This window comes from Caenorhabditis remanei, chromosome III (genome assembly GCF_010183535.1).
Source record: "Caenorhabditis remanei strain PX506 chromosome III, whole genome shotgun sequence".
NCBI lineage: Eukaryota > Metazoa > Nematoda > Chromadorea > Rhabditida > Rhabditidae > Caenorhabditis > Caenorhabditis remanei.
This window is the reverse complement of record NC_071330.1, coordinates 1218861-1239421: the sequence shown is the minus strand read 5'-3', so window position 1 is coordinate 1239421 and position 20561 is coordinate 1218861. Positions and strand designations below refer to the sequence as shown.

At 36.7% G+C, this 20561-nt stretch overlaps 3 protein-coding genes across 3 annotated transcripts; 1 reads left to right on the top strand and 2 right to left on the bottom strand.

Moving 5' to 3' along the window:
* Positions 1-1353: 1353 nt before the first annotated feature.
* Positions 1354-1865, top strand: GCK72_008380 (uncharacterized protein; the record flags this gene model as incomplete). Its single annotated transcript, XM_003102182.2, has 3 exons — positions 1354-1418; positions 1462-1527; positions 1733-1865. 3 exons carry the CDS (start codon positions 1354-1356, stop codon positions 1863-1865), a joined length of 264 nt encoding a protein of 87 aa, XP_003102230.2.
* A 3937-nt stretch (positions 1866-5802) lies between these two features.
* On the bottom strand, positions 5803-13883 carry GCK72_008379 (uncharacterized protein; the record flags this gene model as incomplete). Its single annotated transcript, XM_003092958.2, has 9 exons — positions 5803-5876; positions 6858-6963; positions 7112-7260; positions 7952-8180; positions 9104-9270; positions 9360-9456; positions 10735-10876; positions 12027-12166; positions 13767-13883. The coding sequence occupies 9 exons, from the start codon at positions 13881-13883 to the stop codon at positions 5803-5805; spliced, it is 1221 nt and encodes a 406-aa protein (XP_003093006.2).
* A 5715-nt stretch (positions 13884-19598) lies between these two features.
* GCK72_008378 (uncharacterized protein) lies at positions 19599-20239 on the bottom strand (the record flags this gene model as incomplete). Its single annotated transcript, XM_053726792.1, has 4 exons — positions 19599-19765; positions 19854-19935; positions 19980-20092; positions 20194-20239. 4 exons carry the CDS (start codon positions 20237-20239, stop codon positions 19599-19601), a joined length of 408 nt encoding a protein of 135 aa, XP_053586369.1.
* Between the last annotated feature and the right edge of the window lie 322 nt (positions 20240-20561).

Here is a 20561-nt window from a genome sequence, read left to right as displayed (position 1 = left end):
AGTATTTTCTGCAAAAAATGTGAAAATTTTGAGAAATACAGCGTATTAAAGGAAAAAAAAACGGATATACAGCAAGAAATGACAAGAAAACAGCCTAAAATTAAAAAAACATTCAAAAAAAATTGTGAAATTCAGGTTTTCTGAAGCGAAAAATTGTCTTTAAAACTTTTTTCCCAAATTCGTAATTTTCTTTCGTTTTTCTTGAAAATTAATGATTTGCCATGTCAAAAATTTACCATATTGACATTTTTCGACTTAAAAAGCTTTGAAAACTCTTGAAAAACCATAAAAACCAAGTTTTTCACTTCGAAAAGTTTCAAAAATAAATTTTCAAATTTTGAAAACACCGCAATCTGCCGTGACGGTGTTTGCGTACCAGACATAGAACCTTACGCGCAAAAGGGAAATGAGACTCAGCAATTGGGGGGGTATTTGAGTTTAGAACTCGGAAGAATAGAACTGCGACAAAATAAAACTGTGAAAATATAGAACAGGAAAAAATAGAACTGAACAAAGTGGAACTACGACAAAATGGAATTGCTACAAAACAGAACTTGACAAAATAGAACTGAACGCAATGGAACTGCTACAAAATAGAACTGTTACAAAATAGAACTCTAGTTCGAATGGAGCGCGTTTGCATTAACTTGCAAAAATTCAATTTATTTTTGACTTTTCTTAAATAAATTCATTTTTTCATCGAATAATTGTTCAAATTGAAAAAAAAGTCGTTTTGATTCTTCTAAAAAGAAAAAAATGCAAAAGCGCTCCATTCCAACTAGAGTTCTATTTTGTAACAGTTCTATTTTGTAGCAGTTCCATTGCGTTCAGTTCTATTTTGTTGAGTTCTGTTTTGTAGCAGTTCTAACTTTCACTGTTCCACTTTGTAACAGTTCTATTTTTTCCTGTTCTATATTTTCACAGTTTTATTTTGTCACAGTTCTATTCTTCCGAGTTCTAAACTCAAATACCCCCGCAATTGGGCGGAGGTAACGGCGTAGGAAGAGGGGTTTTGGGGTTACGAGGGAGGAACGCCGTAACTCCAAAATGAAAAACGTGGCGAGACCACTGAGAGGAGTGTTTGGGAATAACAGCGGAGGAAAGAGAAACGGCAAGCGTAATTCCGGAGTGTTGTTGCTACTTTTGCGAAAAAGAACGCTTTCTTTCGAAAGTCCTAAAAATTAAATTTTATTAAAATATTGTAAGAATAAATTATATTTTATTTGTATTAATAAATTTTTTAATTATTATTTATCTCGTGTCATGGATTGCACGGCTCCGACTAACTATCTTGTTTCTTTCTGGCTGAAATCGTTAACAGGTGTTCAGATATGGAGAAATTTGGGCAGAGTGATGCTACTGATGTCTTCTTCTATGCGCACAATTTTCGTAAAGCGCTTCGAGCTCGTTTTTTTCAGGTTTTAATAGCTTTTGAGCTTTGCATAATCTAAGTATTTTCAGATCCCGTCCAGGACACACTCTTCAAATCTCGGCTAAAATTATCAGTAATAAACTGCATAGATTAGTGTAAGCTATCAGAAATAGGATGAAATAATCAACAATTATTAATATTTTCAGCTATGATTTGAGATCCGCCACACTCCGTGTCCCCCAGCGCACAGTTAACAGCCGAATCAACACTTTTTTTACGTTTAAAATCACCAACTCGACAAAGGTACTATTTTCTCATTTGCAATATTCAAAGCAATCCCACTAATGTTGATAATTTTAGGAAAATTATTCAAACTGAAGAGCAAATAGGATATCAAAGGAATTCGGAATCCCCCGAAGCACAAATTTACGACAACGAAAACTATAGTGTGAGCGATGGAGAAGTGGACGGCGACGATGACTATTTCAACTGAACTTAGAAAACTGATTGCATAAATTTTTTATCTGCTTATTCTTGTCTGTTCTATTCACTTTCTCCTCTCTTTTCGCTCTTTAGTGTCTTTCCCTGTCCAGACTAATGTTTCTTCACTTGTGACTATTTGTTATCCATTTGTTGTTATTTTTTCATGTTTCTTATATTAATTACATTCAATAAATCTATTTTAACACTAAATCAATGAGCGTTTTTATAAAAACCGGAAGAACGACATGCAGTATGCAAGCGCGCCCCACCGGCAATTCGACCGGCAATCCGAGATTACGCCGTAGGAGTTCTGCGCTTACGCCGCTGCATGTGTGAGATCGCGCTTCACCACCGCCGATATCTCACCAATCCTACGCCGTTACCTCCGCGCGATTTGCTGAGGAATTTCTGGAGATGATACCCCAAAAAAAGAACATGGTGAAGGAATCACGAATCGGTTTATTCAGAATATTCTAAACCACAATTATACAAAGTAAATGTTTTATTTATAATAAATAAAATGCAATAGATTTTGAGAAAAAACGGGCGAACAATTATCTTTCTCTCGTAATATGCATTTCACATTCTGAATAGGAGAGTTCGTAGAAATCTTTCGTTCCCGGAATCGAGACCCGTCGAGTTTCTAAATGACCCGTGCCTAGTTTCGAGAAAAGTTTTTTGAACATTTTCTTGCGGTTTTGACGGTCCCCGCCGAAATAAAAACTGCATTCTTCAAGGTTAGCAGAGCGTTTTAGAAGTTTCTTGATGAATGAAACTATCGGTTTGATGTGTTTAACTTCAAAAAAACAAATATCGAATACGGAGCAGTTATAGAAGGATTGGAGCGGGAATTTAGATGAGTCGAGGTCTGTTGAGATGATGAGAGAATCCAATCTTTTGATTTGTTCCAATTGAAGAAGTTCGTTCATATTCTTCACCGAACCATCATTTATTCGGATAGAAACTAATTCCAGTGACTTTGAATCCATCTTTGAGATAATTGTTGCGGCTTCCGAGATGACTGGCACTACAAGGAACGATTTCACTCGCACTGGATGATTTACTTGTTTCAGCACAGAAGCAACAAGTTCAGCAGACCGCTTGTCATCAAGGTAAACTCCCAAATGTTCCAAATCGAGTTTCGGATTTTTCAGCAAGTGCGCATACTTAAGACGTTCTTGATCTGACATTTCCTCCTCGAAGACCAACTCCTCCACATTTGGTTTCCACGAATCGACAATAGTTCGGATGTTTTTCGACACCATACTCAGATTATATCTGAAACGATTTTATTGATTTTCTCAGAAAAACTTTGAGTAAAATTTGATTTACCTGTCATCCGATGACAAATAATCGCGAAATCTTTCGAAGATATCCTCCGGCAAATCGCTGAACGAGCGGCATTTCGGATCGAAGCTGGAAATTTGAGTGATAAAAGTATGAAAAGTCACTTTTCCACCAACCTTCTGTCGTAATTAACGTCGAATTCGTTTCTTGCAAATCTCATAAACCAGAATTCGAACTCCAAATAATCCACGTCTCCCAATCGTTCGCATAGTTTCTTATAAGTCTCGAAAATCGGCTTCCCTCCGACGAATTCAAAGAGTATTGCATGTCGCATAGCGATCGGATCATTACGAATGAACTCCGACATATTTCGTTGAGTTTTTGGCTGAAAAATGCAACAATTTGAAGGAAAAATGGGGGAAAAATAGTGGAAAACGCAAAGAAAAAGTAAAAATCCACGTGTCATCATCGTCGTCAAATGGCGCACATCGTACGCAAACACTCTGCGTACTTTCGAAACTACCGTAGTTTTTGGGGCAATGCTGAAAATCTATGTGGTTTCTGGCTGAAATTTTTAGCAAAACAGTATTAAAAATAACCGTAAAAAATTAAAAATCTATTAAAAAAATCAAAAATTCGTGAAAAGTCCCAAAATTTTCCATTTTCCAGAAAAATGGGAACTTTTTCCTCCAATTTTTCACATTTCCCTCTTTTTTTTGTCTGTCTGTCTGTGTGTCCAGATTTCCTTAAACAGTCCCATAAAATTTGAACTTTTTGTACTTTGTGTTTCCCCATGTCATAGTTATTTTTAGGTTCCCAAATTCTTCTCATTTTCTCTAATTCTCTCACTCTCTCTCTCTCTTCCGTTTTTATATATAAAAAAGAGACCACATGAGAAAGATCATTCTCTGTTTGCCCTTCTTCGATTTTTCAATGAAAACTTGTTTGGTGAGTTGATTTTTTAGACGAAAATTGAGTTTTTCGGCTGAAATTTTTGGGTTTTTCTTAGATGGCCTAGAATTCCAAATAGTGGAAAACTAGTTCCTTAATTTTAGCGGGCATTCGGATATACGGACTTACAGACAGACGGGGAACGGCGTTTTTGAACTCAAATTCAATTTTTTCTCGAAATTTTGACAAAAAACACTTCGTACTTTTGAATTTTATCAGTTATTTGAATAAATTCACCTGGACATCGGGACAAACTGATACACAGACAGAAACACACAAATATAGCAAAAATATTAGCTCGGCACAGTTTTTACAACTGCGCTCCACCGAAATCCCCTTCAGGAAAGTACCTGTAGCGCTGTGGAGAAAGTGGGCTCTAGTGATGCCGCGTTTATCAGTGAAGCGCACTTGCACGACATTTTCTTGGACACGGATTGATTTCCCATGAATCGCATTTTCTGGATCACCAAACTATTAGCACGACAAACCTCTTACAACCGCGCTCTACCGAAACAGAAGAAAATGGTGTGCGAAATTGAGAGACTCAGAGAAAAAGAGACATTTTTCAAGAGCATTTCGGTGGAGCGTAGTTGTAAGAACTGTGCCGAGCTAATAAGAATTTTTAATAAACATTATTTTTTCAGATTCTCTTCCTCTGTCTTCTATTCCTCATCTCTACCAACTCATCTGAAATCTGCTCCTCGTTAAACTGTAAACCTGATGAAGTGTGTGATTCAGAAGCACGTGAATGTGTGAATAAAAATGAAATGACCGAAGGAAGACCGTGTGAGAAACATGACGATTGTCATGATGATTATATATGTTATGTTGGAAAATGTATTTTTTTTATTGGGAGACATTGAATGAATTTTTCTTGTTTTATTTGAATATGAGTTTTGAAACATTGGAAAGTGCGCTCTATCGATAATTTTCCAATTGGAGTTTTTGAAAAATGATACAGTACCCCTGTACTATCGTATTTCCCAAAAATGCGCGCCGCGGGCACGCCAGACAGTCTGAAAAATGTGAGCATTTTAGAAAAAAATGATGAAATCGCGTCGCAGGCGCGCCAGATTGCCTTCAATCTCAAAATTGCAGTTTTCTGAGAATCACGTCGCAGGCGCGCCAGCCGTTTTGGAATTTCAGATTTCCTTGATTTGAGACGTTTTTAAACTATCCGCGTCGCAGGTGCCACTGTGCATTTTGCTGTGGCGGTGTTTGCGTACAATGCATCGAACCTCACGAGCAGAGTCATCTTGGCTCATATTGGCTCAAAAAAAGCGAAAAAAATTAGAATAAGCGGGTGGGATAGAGTTCATTTTCAACACAATTTCCCCATTTTTGGAAAAATTTTTGCGTGTGAAATTCAGGAAATGCTGCAATATGCTAACAAAAAAGGAGGGACAGAAAGCGAAAATTTGCTCAAAAATAAAATAAAAACATATATATTATAAAGAGGAAGGTGGGAGGAAGAATAATTAATAAGAAAAAAACAATTAAAAAAATTTAAGAAAAAAAGGAAAAAGGTATTCACAACCACCAGGGCGACACAAACATTTGAGAGTGGAAGAGAGAAAGGGGCGGAGTTTAAAAAGGTTCCTACTGTAGCGTACGGAATTTCGGAGTGTCGTTTGAAGAGGGAGAAAGAGATATAGAAATGGGAAGAGAGAAAGAAAGCGAGAGAAAATAAAAATATTCATTTTTCGAAATCAGCGACACTCCCAAACTTTGCACGACGTGTCGACACTTCCGGTGATCACGTAGGGATTCGATTGATGGAATGCTGGAAATTTGGAGAAATTAGAATATTTCTGATACTGTTTTCAGACTTATTAGCACGGCACACTTTCTACAACCGCGCTCTACCGAAACCGAAGGAAATAGTGTGCGAAATTGAGAGACTCAGAGAAAAAGAGACATTTTCCAATGGCATTTCGGTGGAGCGCAGTTGCAAGAACTGTGCTGAGCTAATAAATATGAGAAAGTTTCAGGTTTTTAGTTTAATCTATCATGTCTGTGTGTCTGTACGTCCAGATGTCTTAGCCAAATTGAATGGAAATTAATTTCCGCGGTTTTTGCGAAATTTTCAACAAATTATTGAGCATATTCATGTGAAAATAAGCACAAAAATCGAGTTCTTTCAACTTTCAAATTAGTGTCCGGGACGTTTCGAAACCTGACACTTGAAAACCGTGACATTTTGAAACCGGATGTTTCGAAACCATGAAATTCCGAAACTAAACGTGAAAAAATCACTAAAATTAGAGGCTTTTTATGAATTGAACGTAAAACCTCTCATTTTATTGATTTTTCACGTTTAGTTGCGGAATTTCATGGTTTCAAAACGTCTGGTTTCGAAATGTCTAGGTTTCGAAACGTCCGGGACAAAAATTTTGAAGGTTAAAACTCGAATATTGAGCGAATTTCAGAGATTTTGTGTTCCTCTTTACAGGAAATTCGAAAGAGGATTACGGTAGTTCCGGAATCGCGGAAATATTTGCCATATACACCGTAAATAACATTTTCGAGCTGGAAATTTGAAATTTCGACTTACAAACGTGTTTTCAGACTTAAACTTTGGAAATTTTCAGATTTTTTAGTTTTTATTTTCAGATTTTTCATGTCTATGTGTCTGTGTGTCTGTATGTCCAGATGTCCTTCCCAAATTGGATGAAAACTCAATTTCAGTCAATTTTCCAGTCTGTTCAGCTAATTTTTATCGAAAAACTCGAATTTTCCAGTTTAATTTTCGTTCCCAACCTACCAACTGTCGATACGAAATGTTCGTGTGCCTCGATAGCCTTCATACACCTCTGAGCACTTAACTCCCATACTCGCATCGTTTTGTCATCGGCAACTGAGACGAGGTACTGAAATTTGGAGAATTTGAATCACTTTTGGGTGATTTTTACTCGAAAAACTCGATTTTTCACTTGAAAAACCAAATTTTTCACTCGAAAAACTCGAAAAACCAAATTTTTTACTCGAAAAATTCGATTTTCACTCCCAAATCCTTACCTTTCCCTTCGGATGGAATGCCAATCCCCGAACCCAATTCTCGTGAGCCAAGAGGGTGAAAATGACGTCACCAGTGTTGATATTCCATGCTTTGATACTTCTGTCACGACTTCCACTGAACAGAATGTGCGTCGAGTTTCCTTCCGGCTCTGAAATTGGAAAATCGGATAAATTTTCGAAAATTTTGATTGAAAAAGGCACTGAAACACTATCTATCCGAATTTCAACGAGTTTCCATCAAAAACGCGCCAAAGGTACGCCAGATTAGTTGATTTTTAACTAAAAGTCTATAGAAAAACTGCATTTTTGGCAAATTTCAGAGTTTTCTGTTTGAAAACGCATCAAAGGCGCGCCAGACCAATTTATGTGTAATTTTGAGCGTTTCTTCAAAATTTCAGTACATTTCTTTGTCTGAAACGCGGGAAAGGCGCGCCAGTCTGGCTCTGAAAAAATAAGTGAACTATTTTCCAAAAATGCGCCAAAGTCACGCCAGATCATTTTCTGGTGAGTTTTGGCTGAAATTCGTTGAAAGTTGTCTTCGGAAACGCGTCAAAGGCGCGCCAGAATTCTTAAATCTTTGGTTTTCAGAGAAAAAAAAACCATTTTCGAAATAAAAAAGGCGTTTTGCCGGAAACGCGTCAATGGCGCGCCAGCCACTGTTTTTTCAGCACGGCTGCTTGTCTAGATAGTCTCTTTCCCTAGTTCTTTGATAAAACAAGCGTCAAAGGCGCGCCAGACCACGATTTTTCAATGACAAATAGTGAAAAATTGGATGAAATTTCGAGTTTTGACCCAGTTTTCTACATAAAAACGCGTCAAAGTCACGCCAGCGAAACTCACGTTGTCCAGTAATATTGGTATAGGCAGAATCGGGTGCCCACTCGACACACTCAACGGCATGTTCGTGATCTCTCAACACCAATTTGGCGGTTTTCGTGGCAAAAGACCAGACGCTGACCGTCTGATCGAGACTTCCCGACGCGAATAGTGTTCCATCGTTCGAGATTCGAATCATACGCACCCAGTCGTTGTGGCCGCGGAATGTGAACACACAGTAGCCCGTTGAGATCTGGAAATTGTTGGAATTTTCAGCGATTTTCTGCGATTTTCGGGACGAAACTCCGCCCATTTTTTTGCAGTTTTTGAATTCTAATTGTAAGAAGCAAAACGCGCCGCCGACACCCCAGTGGCAGTTTTACAAAAGTGGGAGGAGCCTAGTTAGCTCCGCCCACCACGTAGACATACAATTTACAGCGTCTTTTTGGAATTTTTCGCACGTTCTGGCCAAGTTTAAAATTACAAACAAGCTCCGCCCATAATTGTGCGCAGAAAATTGCAGAAAGGGGCGGAGTTTTAATCCAACATTGAAAAATGTGTTATTAAAACAACGAAACCCCGCCCCTTTTTGCAATTTTTCAGCACGTTCAGCTCCGCCCACAAAAATGCTAACATTTTCAAAACGGCCATATTCGTAAAAGGCGCCCAAGGCACGCTAGCCGTTCACATTTTTTCAGAATATTAACATTCTAATCTTTGTGCAAAAGTGGGCGGAGCTTAATTGGACCCGTCCATAAAATGGCAAAATGGGCGGAGTTTCGTCTTGAAAGGGAAAAATTCTGATTTCCGGTCAAAACTCCGCCTCTATTTGCAACTTAAGGAGTCACGGTTTTCTGTTGCTAGAATGGGCGGAGCCTATTCAGCTCTATTTAGCTCCGCCCACTAAAATATTGCAATTTTGCAAAACGACAATATTTGCTGAACATGTCAATCGGGTATGTTCAAACTTTCTCCCCACACAAAATAAAAACGCGCCAACACCACGCCAGCTTCCTCCATTCTTTCCCCTAATCTCCCTGGAAAAGAAACAAAAACGCGCCCACGTCACGCCAGCCTTATCCATTCTTTCCCAAAATCTCCATCGAAAAGATATAAAAACGCTCCGACGGCACGCCAGCCTTCCCCTTCATTTTCCTCCAAAAATCAAGCGCTTACATCCCACTGCTTAATGGTGTGATCTCTGCTGGCAGAGAGAACGAAATCTCCGGTTGGCAAGAAGGTGACCGACGATACAGTATGCTCGTGTCCTTTCAGTGATTTCAGACAATCGTATGTCTGTCCGAAATCCCAGAGTTTGATTGAGAGGTCCGATGAGCACGAGACTGGAAAATTTTATGGTTTTTTGAAGAATTTTCTTGGTGAAAAACTAATTTTTATCATCAAAATTGAGATTTTCTTCCAAAAAACGAACCCAATTGTTTTCCAGCCGCATCGATTGCAATATCATTGACAGCGTCGGTGTGTCCTTTCAGTGTTTTCTCCAATTGACCCGTCTCGTAGTCCCATACCTGGAAAATAAGTAAAGTTGAGTGTGCGGCAATATTGCAAAGTGGGCGGAGTCTGATAACCCAAGTGATCTCCGCCCAAACTGGCTCCTTCAATTTTGCGTTGCCCACAGAAATAATTGTGCGGCATTTCTGCAAAAAGTGGGTGGAGCCTGATAAGCACACGCCCACTAAAAATGTAGACTCCGCCCATTTTTGCAATTTCAGAGCGCAACGTTCGTTTAGGAGCACTCTGACCTTGAGATGCGGTAAAACTGTAAAGTACTCTAGTTTTGCAAATGTGGGCGGAGCAAACTCGGCTCCGCCCACTTTTCCCGTACATTTTTGTCTGAAAACACTCAAAAACTACCAAAATCTCTGATTTTTGCCAAAAAATTCCGCCTGTTTCTTCTTCTTCAGAAGTGTGCGCCATTTTCGCAAAAGTGGGTGGAGCCTATTAAGTCCCGCCCACTTTATAACAGGTCTTAAACTTAAAAAAAAACAACCAAAATCCATAATTTTTTCAGGTATGTGCCTGAGTGGCCAATCTCGCGCTGATTGGCTGATTGAAAGGGGCGGAGTCTCTCGGTGAACGCTGATTGGTCGCTTGAAACTAAGAGTGAGCAATAAACGCATTTTTCGCCTTGCCCGAAGCGGAAACTAGTCCCCCTCGCCAGACATCGTCTCTCGATTCTACACACTCTCTCTTTTCGCGTTTTCGCACACTTTTGATTTTCTCAGCGCCCAAAGCGCCTCTATAGGCTTATCCCTGATTTTTTCCCGATTTTATCTTGAAATTCGCACATGGGACAAATTCGCACAAAAAACAAGCGAAATCCTTCATTTCTTCAAGATTTTTTTAAAATTCGTCCATTTGTGTGCCATTTTTGCAAAAGTGGGCGGAGCCTAATACGCCCCGCCCACTTGATCCCACATAACCAGGTCTAAAACCTTCGAAAAACGTCAAAATCCCTCGTTTTTATCCAATTTTTTTCAGAATTTCTGCTCCATTTATGCAACTTCCCAATTGTTCGCTCACAGAACTGTTCTGGCAAAGTGGGCGGAGCCTAGTAAGTCCCGCCTACTTCCTCTATCATTTTCAGGTCAAAAACCTCCAAAAACATCAAAAATCCCTCGTTTTTATCCAATTTTTATCGAAAATTCAGAAATTTTGCTCCATTTTCCCACAATTTCCGTTTCCCATAATCTCCCCCTTAATCCAATTCTTCCTCACATCTGTCCTCTCAATTCTTTTTGAACCCATAAAATCTCTCTTTCTCTATTTCTTTCCCACGGTCTAACCTTAATCGTTGCGTCTTCTGAACAGCTGGCCATAATGGTCCATAACGGATGGAAGATGACTCGAGTCACCGGAAGACGATGGCCGATCAGCTTCTGAGTCTCCGGTGGGCGGGGAATCCAGTCGGCTGCTTGACGTTTGTCTCTGGAAATTGAATAGATAGAGATGAGGTTTTGGTTGGAATTGTGTGGAAGAACGACTAATTTTTTTAGAATTTTAGGATCCGAAATTGATATTTTCAGATAGAAAATGGTGAGGTTGGAAATGTCTGAAAATATTGAAAAATCGACTTGTTTTCAGGTTTTTAGGATCAAAAATGAGTTTTTTTGATGAATTTTTTGCTGAATTTTTAAAATTTTTAACATATGATTTGAGCTGTTCTCCGGTTTCAAGGCTTTAGAATGACTGTCATGTGCAACGTTTTTTAAAATTTCAGCCTGTGATAATGAGTATTTTGAATGAAAATTGCCGATTGTTTTGATTTTACACTGAAAAATTCAAAAATGATGAGGTTTTGGTTGAAAATGTGTGGAAAAACGACTAATTTTCAGGAAATTTAGGGTCCAAATGGGTATTCTCCGGCAATTTAAAAGTTTTTGATCAACTTTTACCGAAATTTCGGCAAAAATTGAAATACATTTTAGTTTTTAGGCTCTACACGCGTCTTACAACCGCGCTCTACCGAAACCGAAGAAAATTGTGTGAGAAATTGAGAGACTCAGAGAAAAAGAGACATTTTTCAAGGGAATTTCGGTGGAGCGTAGTTGTAAGATAACTAAATTTTCTAATTTTCACAATTTTCACTGAAAAATTGGAGTTTCTAACATGAAATTCGCGTATTTCACATAATTACCTATAATTATAGCTCTTTAATTGAATTTCAGCACTGAAATACTCGAAAAATCGAATCGTTACTGAACTTTTCGAATTTTCAGCTGAAAAATCACTGTTTTCAGTGTTTTTAAGCAAAAAATAGGAAAATTGAGTGATTTTCCAGTTTTCAGACATTAAAAATGACTTTTCCGAATGAAATACTGAGGTTTCCGTCAATTTTTTATTCAAATATTCAAATTTTTAGCATCTTTTTCGGCAAAAACTGGTAATTTTCTAGTTTCGGATTCTAAAAATGAGTATTTCTATCCAAAATTATGCTTTTCAGTACGACTTTTTCCACAAAGTTTCTATTTTCCAGTTTTTTGTAGCTAAAAAAGCTTTTTTTCCCAGTAATTTAGTTTTTCAATCGATTTCAACTGAATTTTCCCAAATTTTCAACAATTTTCCATCTTAAAAGTACCTCGTCGGTGCTCCATGATTGATTTCTCTCTGTGATTCTTGTAATTTCGCCTCCAAATCGTTGACTTTCCGTTGGAGTCGAAGTACGGTCGTCCACTTTTTCTCGAGTATTCCACCCAGTGGTTTGATGTCATTCTCACTCTGAAAATAATTGGAATTGAAAGGGAAAATCAAGAGGAAAATGAGGAATTTTAGAGGAAAAATTTCCAGACTTGCAAAATATCGGCCCGGTAGAGAAAGTTGCCGCTGCAGCCCGGTCGGCCCGGTGTCAAAAAATGAGCACAATTTTTTAACAAAATTTTCATCTAAAATGGTCAAAAAACCTATGTACACTTCAGTTTTATCGATATGTAAAAACATAGTCGAAAATTCGCCTTTTTTGCAAAAAAATCGAAAAAATTTTCAAAAAAAAATCAAATTTTCAAATTTTAGTACTGTGACCCGGCCCGTCGCAAGCCTGAAAATTTCGAATTTCAAGTTTACACTCAACATACTCCGCTAAAAATGAGTAAAATGAAGTTGAGACTAGAACTTTGACAAAAAAAAATAATATAATCTAATTTCAAAGCGTTTTTGAACGACAATACACTAAGAATTCATCTTTTTCAGAAAAGTTGTGGCATTTATATCAGACTTGCAAGATTCCGGGCCGGGCCCGGTCGGCCCGGATTTGAATTTTTGAACTTTTTTCACTACAATTTTTTGTCCAAAAATTTATTTTCTGAAAATTTTTCATAATTTTCCTCAAGTATATTTTTCAAAAACCTTCGAAGCCTACAAAAAATTGTTTTTAAAAAATATTTTTCAAAAAAAATCGGGAAATTTTCGAAAAAAAAAATTTGAATTCTTTTCAGTACTGAACTTCCGGGCCGACCGGGCCGGGCCGGGCCGGGCCCTGGAAATTTTCATTCCGGCCCGGCCCGGCCCGGCCCGGCCCGGCCCGTTGCAAGTCTGTTTATATATCTTCCCGTACTGAAAATTAGGAATTTTCACTGGAAATCGATTAAAAACCATAATTTTGGATATAAATTTTCATTTGCAGAATTCGAAACTAAAAAATTACCAGTTTTCGCCGAAAAAGATGCTAAAAATTCGAACTTTTAAATAAAAATTGACGAAAAACTGACTATTTCATTCAAAAAAGTCATTTTTGACTGAAAAATGACTAAATTTTCCTATTTTCACTCGAAAAAACAATGAAAACAGTGTGATTTTTCTCCATTTGAACTTATCGAATTGCTTTTTCGAGTATTTTAGAACCAAAATTCAATTAAATGGTTAATTAAAGGTAATTATGTAATTATACGCGAATTTAATGTTGCAAACTTCATTTTTCAGTGAAAACTTTTAAAAATTTGAAAGTTTTAATATAGATATGAGCACGACACGCTTTTCAATCACTAAATTTGCCTATTTTTACTCAAAAAAAGTGATTTTTTGTGCTGAAAATTTGAGATGCTTAGTAATTCGATTCAAATTAATCGAATTTGCTTTTCAAAAATTTCAGCACCGAAATTTAAAGGTAATTAGGTGACCACTTATGATGAGTAGGTAGAAAATGCGTTTTCCCAAAAAAAAATTTCAGATAAATTAATAATTTTCTGCTGTAAATCAGATTTTTATGCCAAAACTGAAAGATTTCAGCAAAATTTTTTGGTAGATTTCAATCGAAAATTCAAGATTTTTCGCTTTTTTTTATTGAAAAATCTCTATCTCTCTTCACTTTACTTCTCCAACTAACCAAGCTGGCCTCCTTCAGCAGACAATTGAAGGATTCGTTGTATCCATTGTTCTGTAGATATTCGGCGATTGCTCGATTGCTGGAAAATGGTTCTTGATGAACAATTATAATTATCATTTTGACATCTTCTTTTAAAACTAAAACCAGATTTTCGTCAATTTTTCGCTTGAATAACCCATTTTTGCGATAATTTTATAAGCTTTTTCAATCTAAATACCAGATTTTTATGTCTTCTTCGATGAAATAAAGTGTTTCGAGCGTGATTTTTCAGTTTTCAGCAGTAAAACTATGCTTTTCACGCTGTGGTCATCACATTTTAGTGCAAAAAAGTAAGATTTTGAGTAAATATAAATTTCAGTGAATAGAAACACAATTTTTAATACAAAATGCAAAATTTTTGACGTATTTTTCAATTAAATAATGCATTGTTTTGCTAGAAACTTTGTTAAAAATGAGTTATCTGACGATTTTTTCATGTTTTTCGAGTCTTTAGCAGTAAAAACGCAATTTTCGCCCCAAAAAGTCAAATTTTTGTTGAAAATTTGTTGAAAATTTGGTGAAAACGGCATTTTTCAGTGCAAAACTCGGATTTTCAAGCACTTTTTCGTGTTATTCTTGGTTTCAAGATGGAATGACGTCATTTTTCAGCGTAATTAGCTATTTTAAGTTGTTTTCCCGCACTCAACTAACGTCATCTCTGTCAGAAAGTTTTACGTCAAAAAATCGAATTTTCAGTTCAAAATTTGATAAAAACGATATTTTTCACTCAAAAACTCCCGTTTCTAGTGCAAAACTTGATTTTATTCGGTTTTCAGCAGTAAAAACGTCATTTTTCAGCCTAATTAGCTATTTTAAGTTGTTTTTTCGACTTTTTTTCCAGTCAAATAACGTCATTTCTGTCAGAAAATTGCGAAATTTTTCTCTTTCCCTTTCATTTTTCTTTCAAAATAGAAAACAGAGGAAGAATTCAATTTGGACGACGACGACGACGCTTCCATAAAATTGCTCTTCTTTTTTCTTGTGCTCATCCCTGCTCAATTCACTCACATTTCTTCTCTTTGCCTCTCTGACAAACTCATTTCTGTCTGGGATGGGGAAATACACCCGAATGGAGAAGGAATAGAGGACTTGAATAGAAGAATATGAGGAGATGCAATGGAAACGGAGAGAGAGAACCTGTAAAAAAATTGAGGGAAATTAATTGAATAATTGACAGAAGAACGGGAAAAAGTTGTGGTGAAAGAGGCAGAAATGAGGGTAATTACAGACATTTTTTTTTTACAAAATGCCAAATATCGGCCGGGATTCAAAAATGTGCATTCATTTTTTAATAAATTTGTTGAAAATTTGCGAAATTTCAGAGTAATACTATCACTCAGTAATAGTGCCTAAATTATCATATGTATTCATTTTTTTATTGAATTTTGCACAGTCAAATTGGGAATCTGGCGCGCCATCAACGCCTTCTTCTTCAGTTTTTTCAACGGTTTTGTCTTAAACAACGATGAAAAATTTCGAATTCAGTCCAAAACATTTCTAGTTCATACGTTCGTTTATACGTTCATTTTTAGACAGCGAGTCTGGCGCGCCTTCAGCGCATTCTAGTAGTAAGTCAGTTTTTCGGGTTTTCGGTCATTAAAATAGCTCAAAAATGGAGTTTTCGCAATTCTGGCGCGTTCTTAGTTAGTTAATCAGAATTTTAGTTTCCAAAGTTCATGAAAATCACATATTTGAATTTGCATTTTCGCAAAAAAACCGGAAAAATCCTCATCAGAATAGAACATTCGGGAAATATTGAATTTTGCTCACAAACCTCATCAATTTCAAACTTGGTGAAAAAATCCTCAATTTTTCAGTACCAAATTAACAATCTTCAAGAAATTTGAGTTATTTCTGTTGAAAAAAAGGATATCACTGGTTAAAATCAGCGTTTTTCAGTCTTCTGAAGATTAGGGGCATCTTCATAAAAATCTACTCCAAAACTTGACATATCTTTGACAATTTGACAGCTCGAAAATCAGATAAGAAGCTCCAAAAAGTTGATATTTTCAAAATTTCAGATATTAAAGTCTATTTCAGAATAACATATTTAAATTTTGCATATTTGCGACAGACGCGTTATGGAAAAGTTTTTTGCAAGTTTTTGATCTACGAAATTAGTGAAAATCATGATTTTTATTCCTCAACGATTACATTTAAATCTAGGGTCTGGCGCACCTTCGGCTCTTTCTCTGTGGGTTTTTTGAAACATTTAATTGAAAAATACTTAAAAAGAGCATTGAAAATACTGAAAAATTACGATTTTTCTTCCAAAACTTCAATATTTCACTATATAGACGAACATCAACAAGATTAATGTGATCATTTGAGAGAATTGAGTGGTGAGAGTGGGCAAATGCGAGTAAATTGTAAATCCGATGCGTGAGAAGGGTATAAATGACACGATACACATGAATTTGAGTTGTTTTTTACAGAAAATCGGTGAAAATTGAGTAGAAAAAGAGAAAAAACGGGGGTTTTATCGAAAAATTGGTGAATTTCAGTGACATTTTTAGCGTTAGTTAGAAATGAGATAATTGACGTTTTTGGGGTTTCGAAACCGTTTTATTTTCGAATTTACAACAAAAATCGAGTACAGATGTGTTAAAAACCGAGGATTGAGTAGAATTTCGGCAAAAATCAGCATTTAAACCCGATTTTTGTGGATTTAAGATGATAATTAGTATATTTCATAGCAAAATTCGGCGATTTTTCTCGGTTTTCATTATGAATTCACCAGATTTTCCGGTTTTTACAATAAAAATGTGTTTTTTTTCAAACTTTCTAGCACTATAATTTCTCAAATCTATATAATTTTTAAAACAATAAAGTGTATATATATATTTATTGAAAAAATTGGGTATTTTTCAATAAAATTGTTAAATTTTGGTGTCGTTTTTTGCTTATTTCGGTTAAAAAGAAATTTTTGGGGTTCCGAAACCGTTCGAATTTTTCGAATTTACAACAAAAACCGGGTACAAATGAGGAATTTCGACATAAAACAATTGAAAATAGTCAGAAACCGGCAATTTGAATCGGTTTTTATAGATTTAAACTGAAAATTATTATATTTCATAGTAAAATTCGGCGATTTTTCGCGGTTTCCATTATAAATTCACACGATTTTCCGGTTTTTTCCACTGAAAAATCCGATTTTTTCGAACTTAATTCGTATCTATATAATTTTTAAAACAATAAAGTATATAATATATATTTATTGAAAAAAAAGGAAAAACGAAGCGTCCATTCTCTCAGTTTCCGACGGGGGGCCAGCAGTGGGTGCGCGAATCGAACGAAACGAATGACGAAACGAAAGGAGACGAGAGAGTAGAGGAATGCAAGAGACGCTGAGAAGAAGAGAGGAGGGCGCGCGGCGGCTCTCCGTCTCTCTTTCTCTCGTTTCACTGTTGGGGCGAAGAGAGGCGACACAGAAAAACGATTACACTTGCTGCTTGTATGTGTTTGCTTCTTCTGCTGCTGCTCTCTGGCGGAGCAGAGGTTCAGTTGAAGATAGAGAGGAACAGGAACTGATAAAAAATTGCCAAGAAAGTTGAGAAAAAATGCAAAAAAAGGCAATTTTTTAGCTAATTTTCCGATTTTTATGACAAAAAACTAACTAAGAACACTCTAAAGGTGCGCCAGCTTCGGATAAACCTAGCCAAAACTATACAAAATCAATTTTTGAGCTATTTTAATGACCGAAAACCAGAAAAACTGACTTAGCGCGTCGAAGGCGCGCCAGACTTGCCGCTTGAAATTGAACACATAGCAATCGAGCTGAACTAATAATTTCAGTTGAAGATTTAAGAAAGTTGCGAAAAACAACAATTTTTGAGTTAATTTTGCAATTTTTTCGGTTTTTATGACAAAAAACTAACTTAGAACGCGCGAAAGGCGCGCCAGTTGCAAAAAACTGCTTAAAAATGCATTTTTGAGTAAAATTTGTGATTTTCACAGACCACGCGCCGAAGGCGCGCCAGACCCTAGATTTAAATGTAATCGTGGATAAACCTAGTCATAAATGAATTTTTAACAAAAAATTGCGAATTTTCACTAATTTCGGGGATCAAAAACTTGAAAAATCCCACTTAGAACGCGCTAAAGGCACGCCAGACTCGAGAACAGCAATTTTTGAGTTAATTTTGTGATTTTTTTTCGATTTTTTGTCAAATAACTAACTTAGAACGCTCTGAAGGTGCGCCAGCTGAAAAATTGAAAAATGTATTAACAATGCGCCCAAGGCGCGCCAGATCACGTTTCCGGAGACACCTAGCCAAAATTATACAAAATCAATTTTTTTTAGCCATTTTAGTGATCAGAAATGAAGGAAAAAGCTAGAACGCGCTGGAGGCGCGCCAGACTCCCCGTTTGAAAATGAACACATAGAAATCGAGCTGAACTAATAATTTCAGTTGAAGATAGAGAGAGAGGAACAGGAACTGATAAGAAGTTGCCAAGAAAGTTGCGAAAAACAGCAATTTTTGAGTTAATTTTGCTTTTTTTTTCGATTTTTTGACAAAAAACTAATTTATAACCGAAGGCAAGCCAGATCTAGAGTTTTACAATAAAAATTTCGATTTTCACTGGATTCGGGGAACAAAAACTTGAAAAATCCTTTAAAACGCGCTAAAGGCACGCCAGACTCGGGGTTTGAAAAATTCGAACTAAAAATGTTGCGAAAATGCAAATTCAAACATGTGATTTTTATGAACTTTGGAACCTAAAATTTTGGTAAACTGACTAAGAACGCGCCAAAGGCACGCCAGAACAGCGAAAAATGTGCAAAAACTCAATTTTTGAGCTATTTTAATGACCGAAAAATCGAAAAAATTAACTTAGAACGCGCTAAAGGCGCGCCAGACTCGTCGTTTTAAAATTAACATATAGAAATAAGGCTGAACTAGCAATTTTAAGACTGATTCAGAGATTTTTCATCGTTATATAATCGTGGAAAACCCGAATTAGAACGCGTCGAAGGCGCGGAAGACCCTCAATTTGACTGTGCAAAATGTAATTTTTGAGAAATTAGACATTTTTCAAATGAGAATCTCTAATTCTGAGCCAAAAACTGAATTTTTAGCTTTTTTAGTTTTAAAATTGTGAAAAACACTGCTTCTTTTCAATTTTCGTAACTAAAAAGCGCCGCAGGCGCGCCTGACAAGCAAAATTGAGAAAATTGGGAAAAAGTGAGTCGAAAATGTCATATTTTATATGTTAATGGACACTTTTCACGATGACTCATTCGGAAATTGACACTAGGAAGAGAAATATGAGTCAGATTTATATAGTTTAGAGTTGAAATTGAACAAATATTGTGAATTTATCGGCCGCCTGGAGTTGATTGGAAAAAATTAATTTTCGGGGGGAAATTGGGAAAAATTTAGGAATTTGAACGGAAAATACAAGAAAAATTGAGTTTTTCTGAAAAAGTGGACAGAAAAACTTTGAAAATCGGAAATTGTTAAAAAAAAAACGATTTTGATCTATGTTTCGTGCACCAAAACATTTTTACATTTTTTAAATGTGAGTCTAAAAAAAATTTTATTAGAAAAAACAGCGGAAAATGGATTTTTTGACCTGAAAAAGTGGAAAAATTAATGAAAAAATTAATTTTTAAAATTCTGCATTTTGTCGTAAAGTATAATGCATCGCCGTAAAAATGCACAGTTTTTATCTACAAAATGTTTTGATTTTTTTGAAAAATAGATTTTCAACCTGATTTAAGGATTTAAGACCTGTTAAACTGCGACTATTTAACAACATGACGCATTTATTGATTGATTTGTTCCAAACTTAAAACATGGAGTTCATCAAAAAAATCATCCAAATGACAAGAAAAACTGATAGCGCATTGCTCCCGTTACATTGATCCTTGCCGCAACAATAACGGTCGATACATCCCCTTCCAGAATATTCCACCGGGTTTTTCTGGCAACTTTTGCTTCGATCCCAAGTGCAGCCTGGAAGGAAAGAAGAAAAGGTGATTAAGAACGCGCGACGCGACCGCTCAGCTCCAGAAATTTATAAAATCGCTCCGTTTCCACCTACCTGTCTCATAAGAACAACTCCTAACCGTACTGATATCGATCGACTTGTTCTTCTGGTTACTGTAGAACATGAAGTTAGTCTTCTGAAAGTTCAAGAATGTTCCAGAACCTTCCCGAACCCTCTTACCTGACAAACACTTCCCACCGGACACGTCACCAACTCCCAGTTGTTCGACGACGCGCGGTACGAATCACAATCGTCGCCCACACAATTCCAGCATTGGATTGGGACGGTGGGCGCTGGAATCGTTCTTTTTTTTTGGAAGAAATCGATGGCAACCGCGCTCCACCGAACCCCTAGTTCCGGTGGAGCGCGATTGTAAGAAACTCGCTGAAATTACCTGCTACTGAAATAAGAATGAAAATCAAGAGGAGAAGCTGAATCATGTGAATGTCAAGTGAGGGGAAATGAAAAATATCAAAGTTTTTGAGGCGTTATCCGTGCAACCGGAAGTACCGCGGAAATTGGGAAAAAGGAGGAAAGGGGCGGAGTCTGAAAAGACTTGATACTTTTTTGTTGAAAAATTGGGGAGTATAACATCACTATGTAATGGAGATAGAGGTTTAGAGAGGGGGGATTCGGCTAAATTGAGAGCCAGTTGGGTCTTTCTACGTGGATACAGTATGCACTTTTGACTTGGGTTACTGTAGCCATCGCTGTGAGCCCGAATTTGAACCAATACTAGAGGTTATTGTACTCATTTGAAAC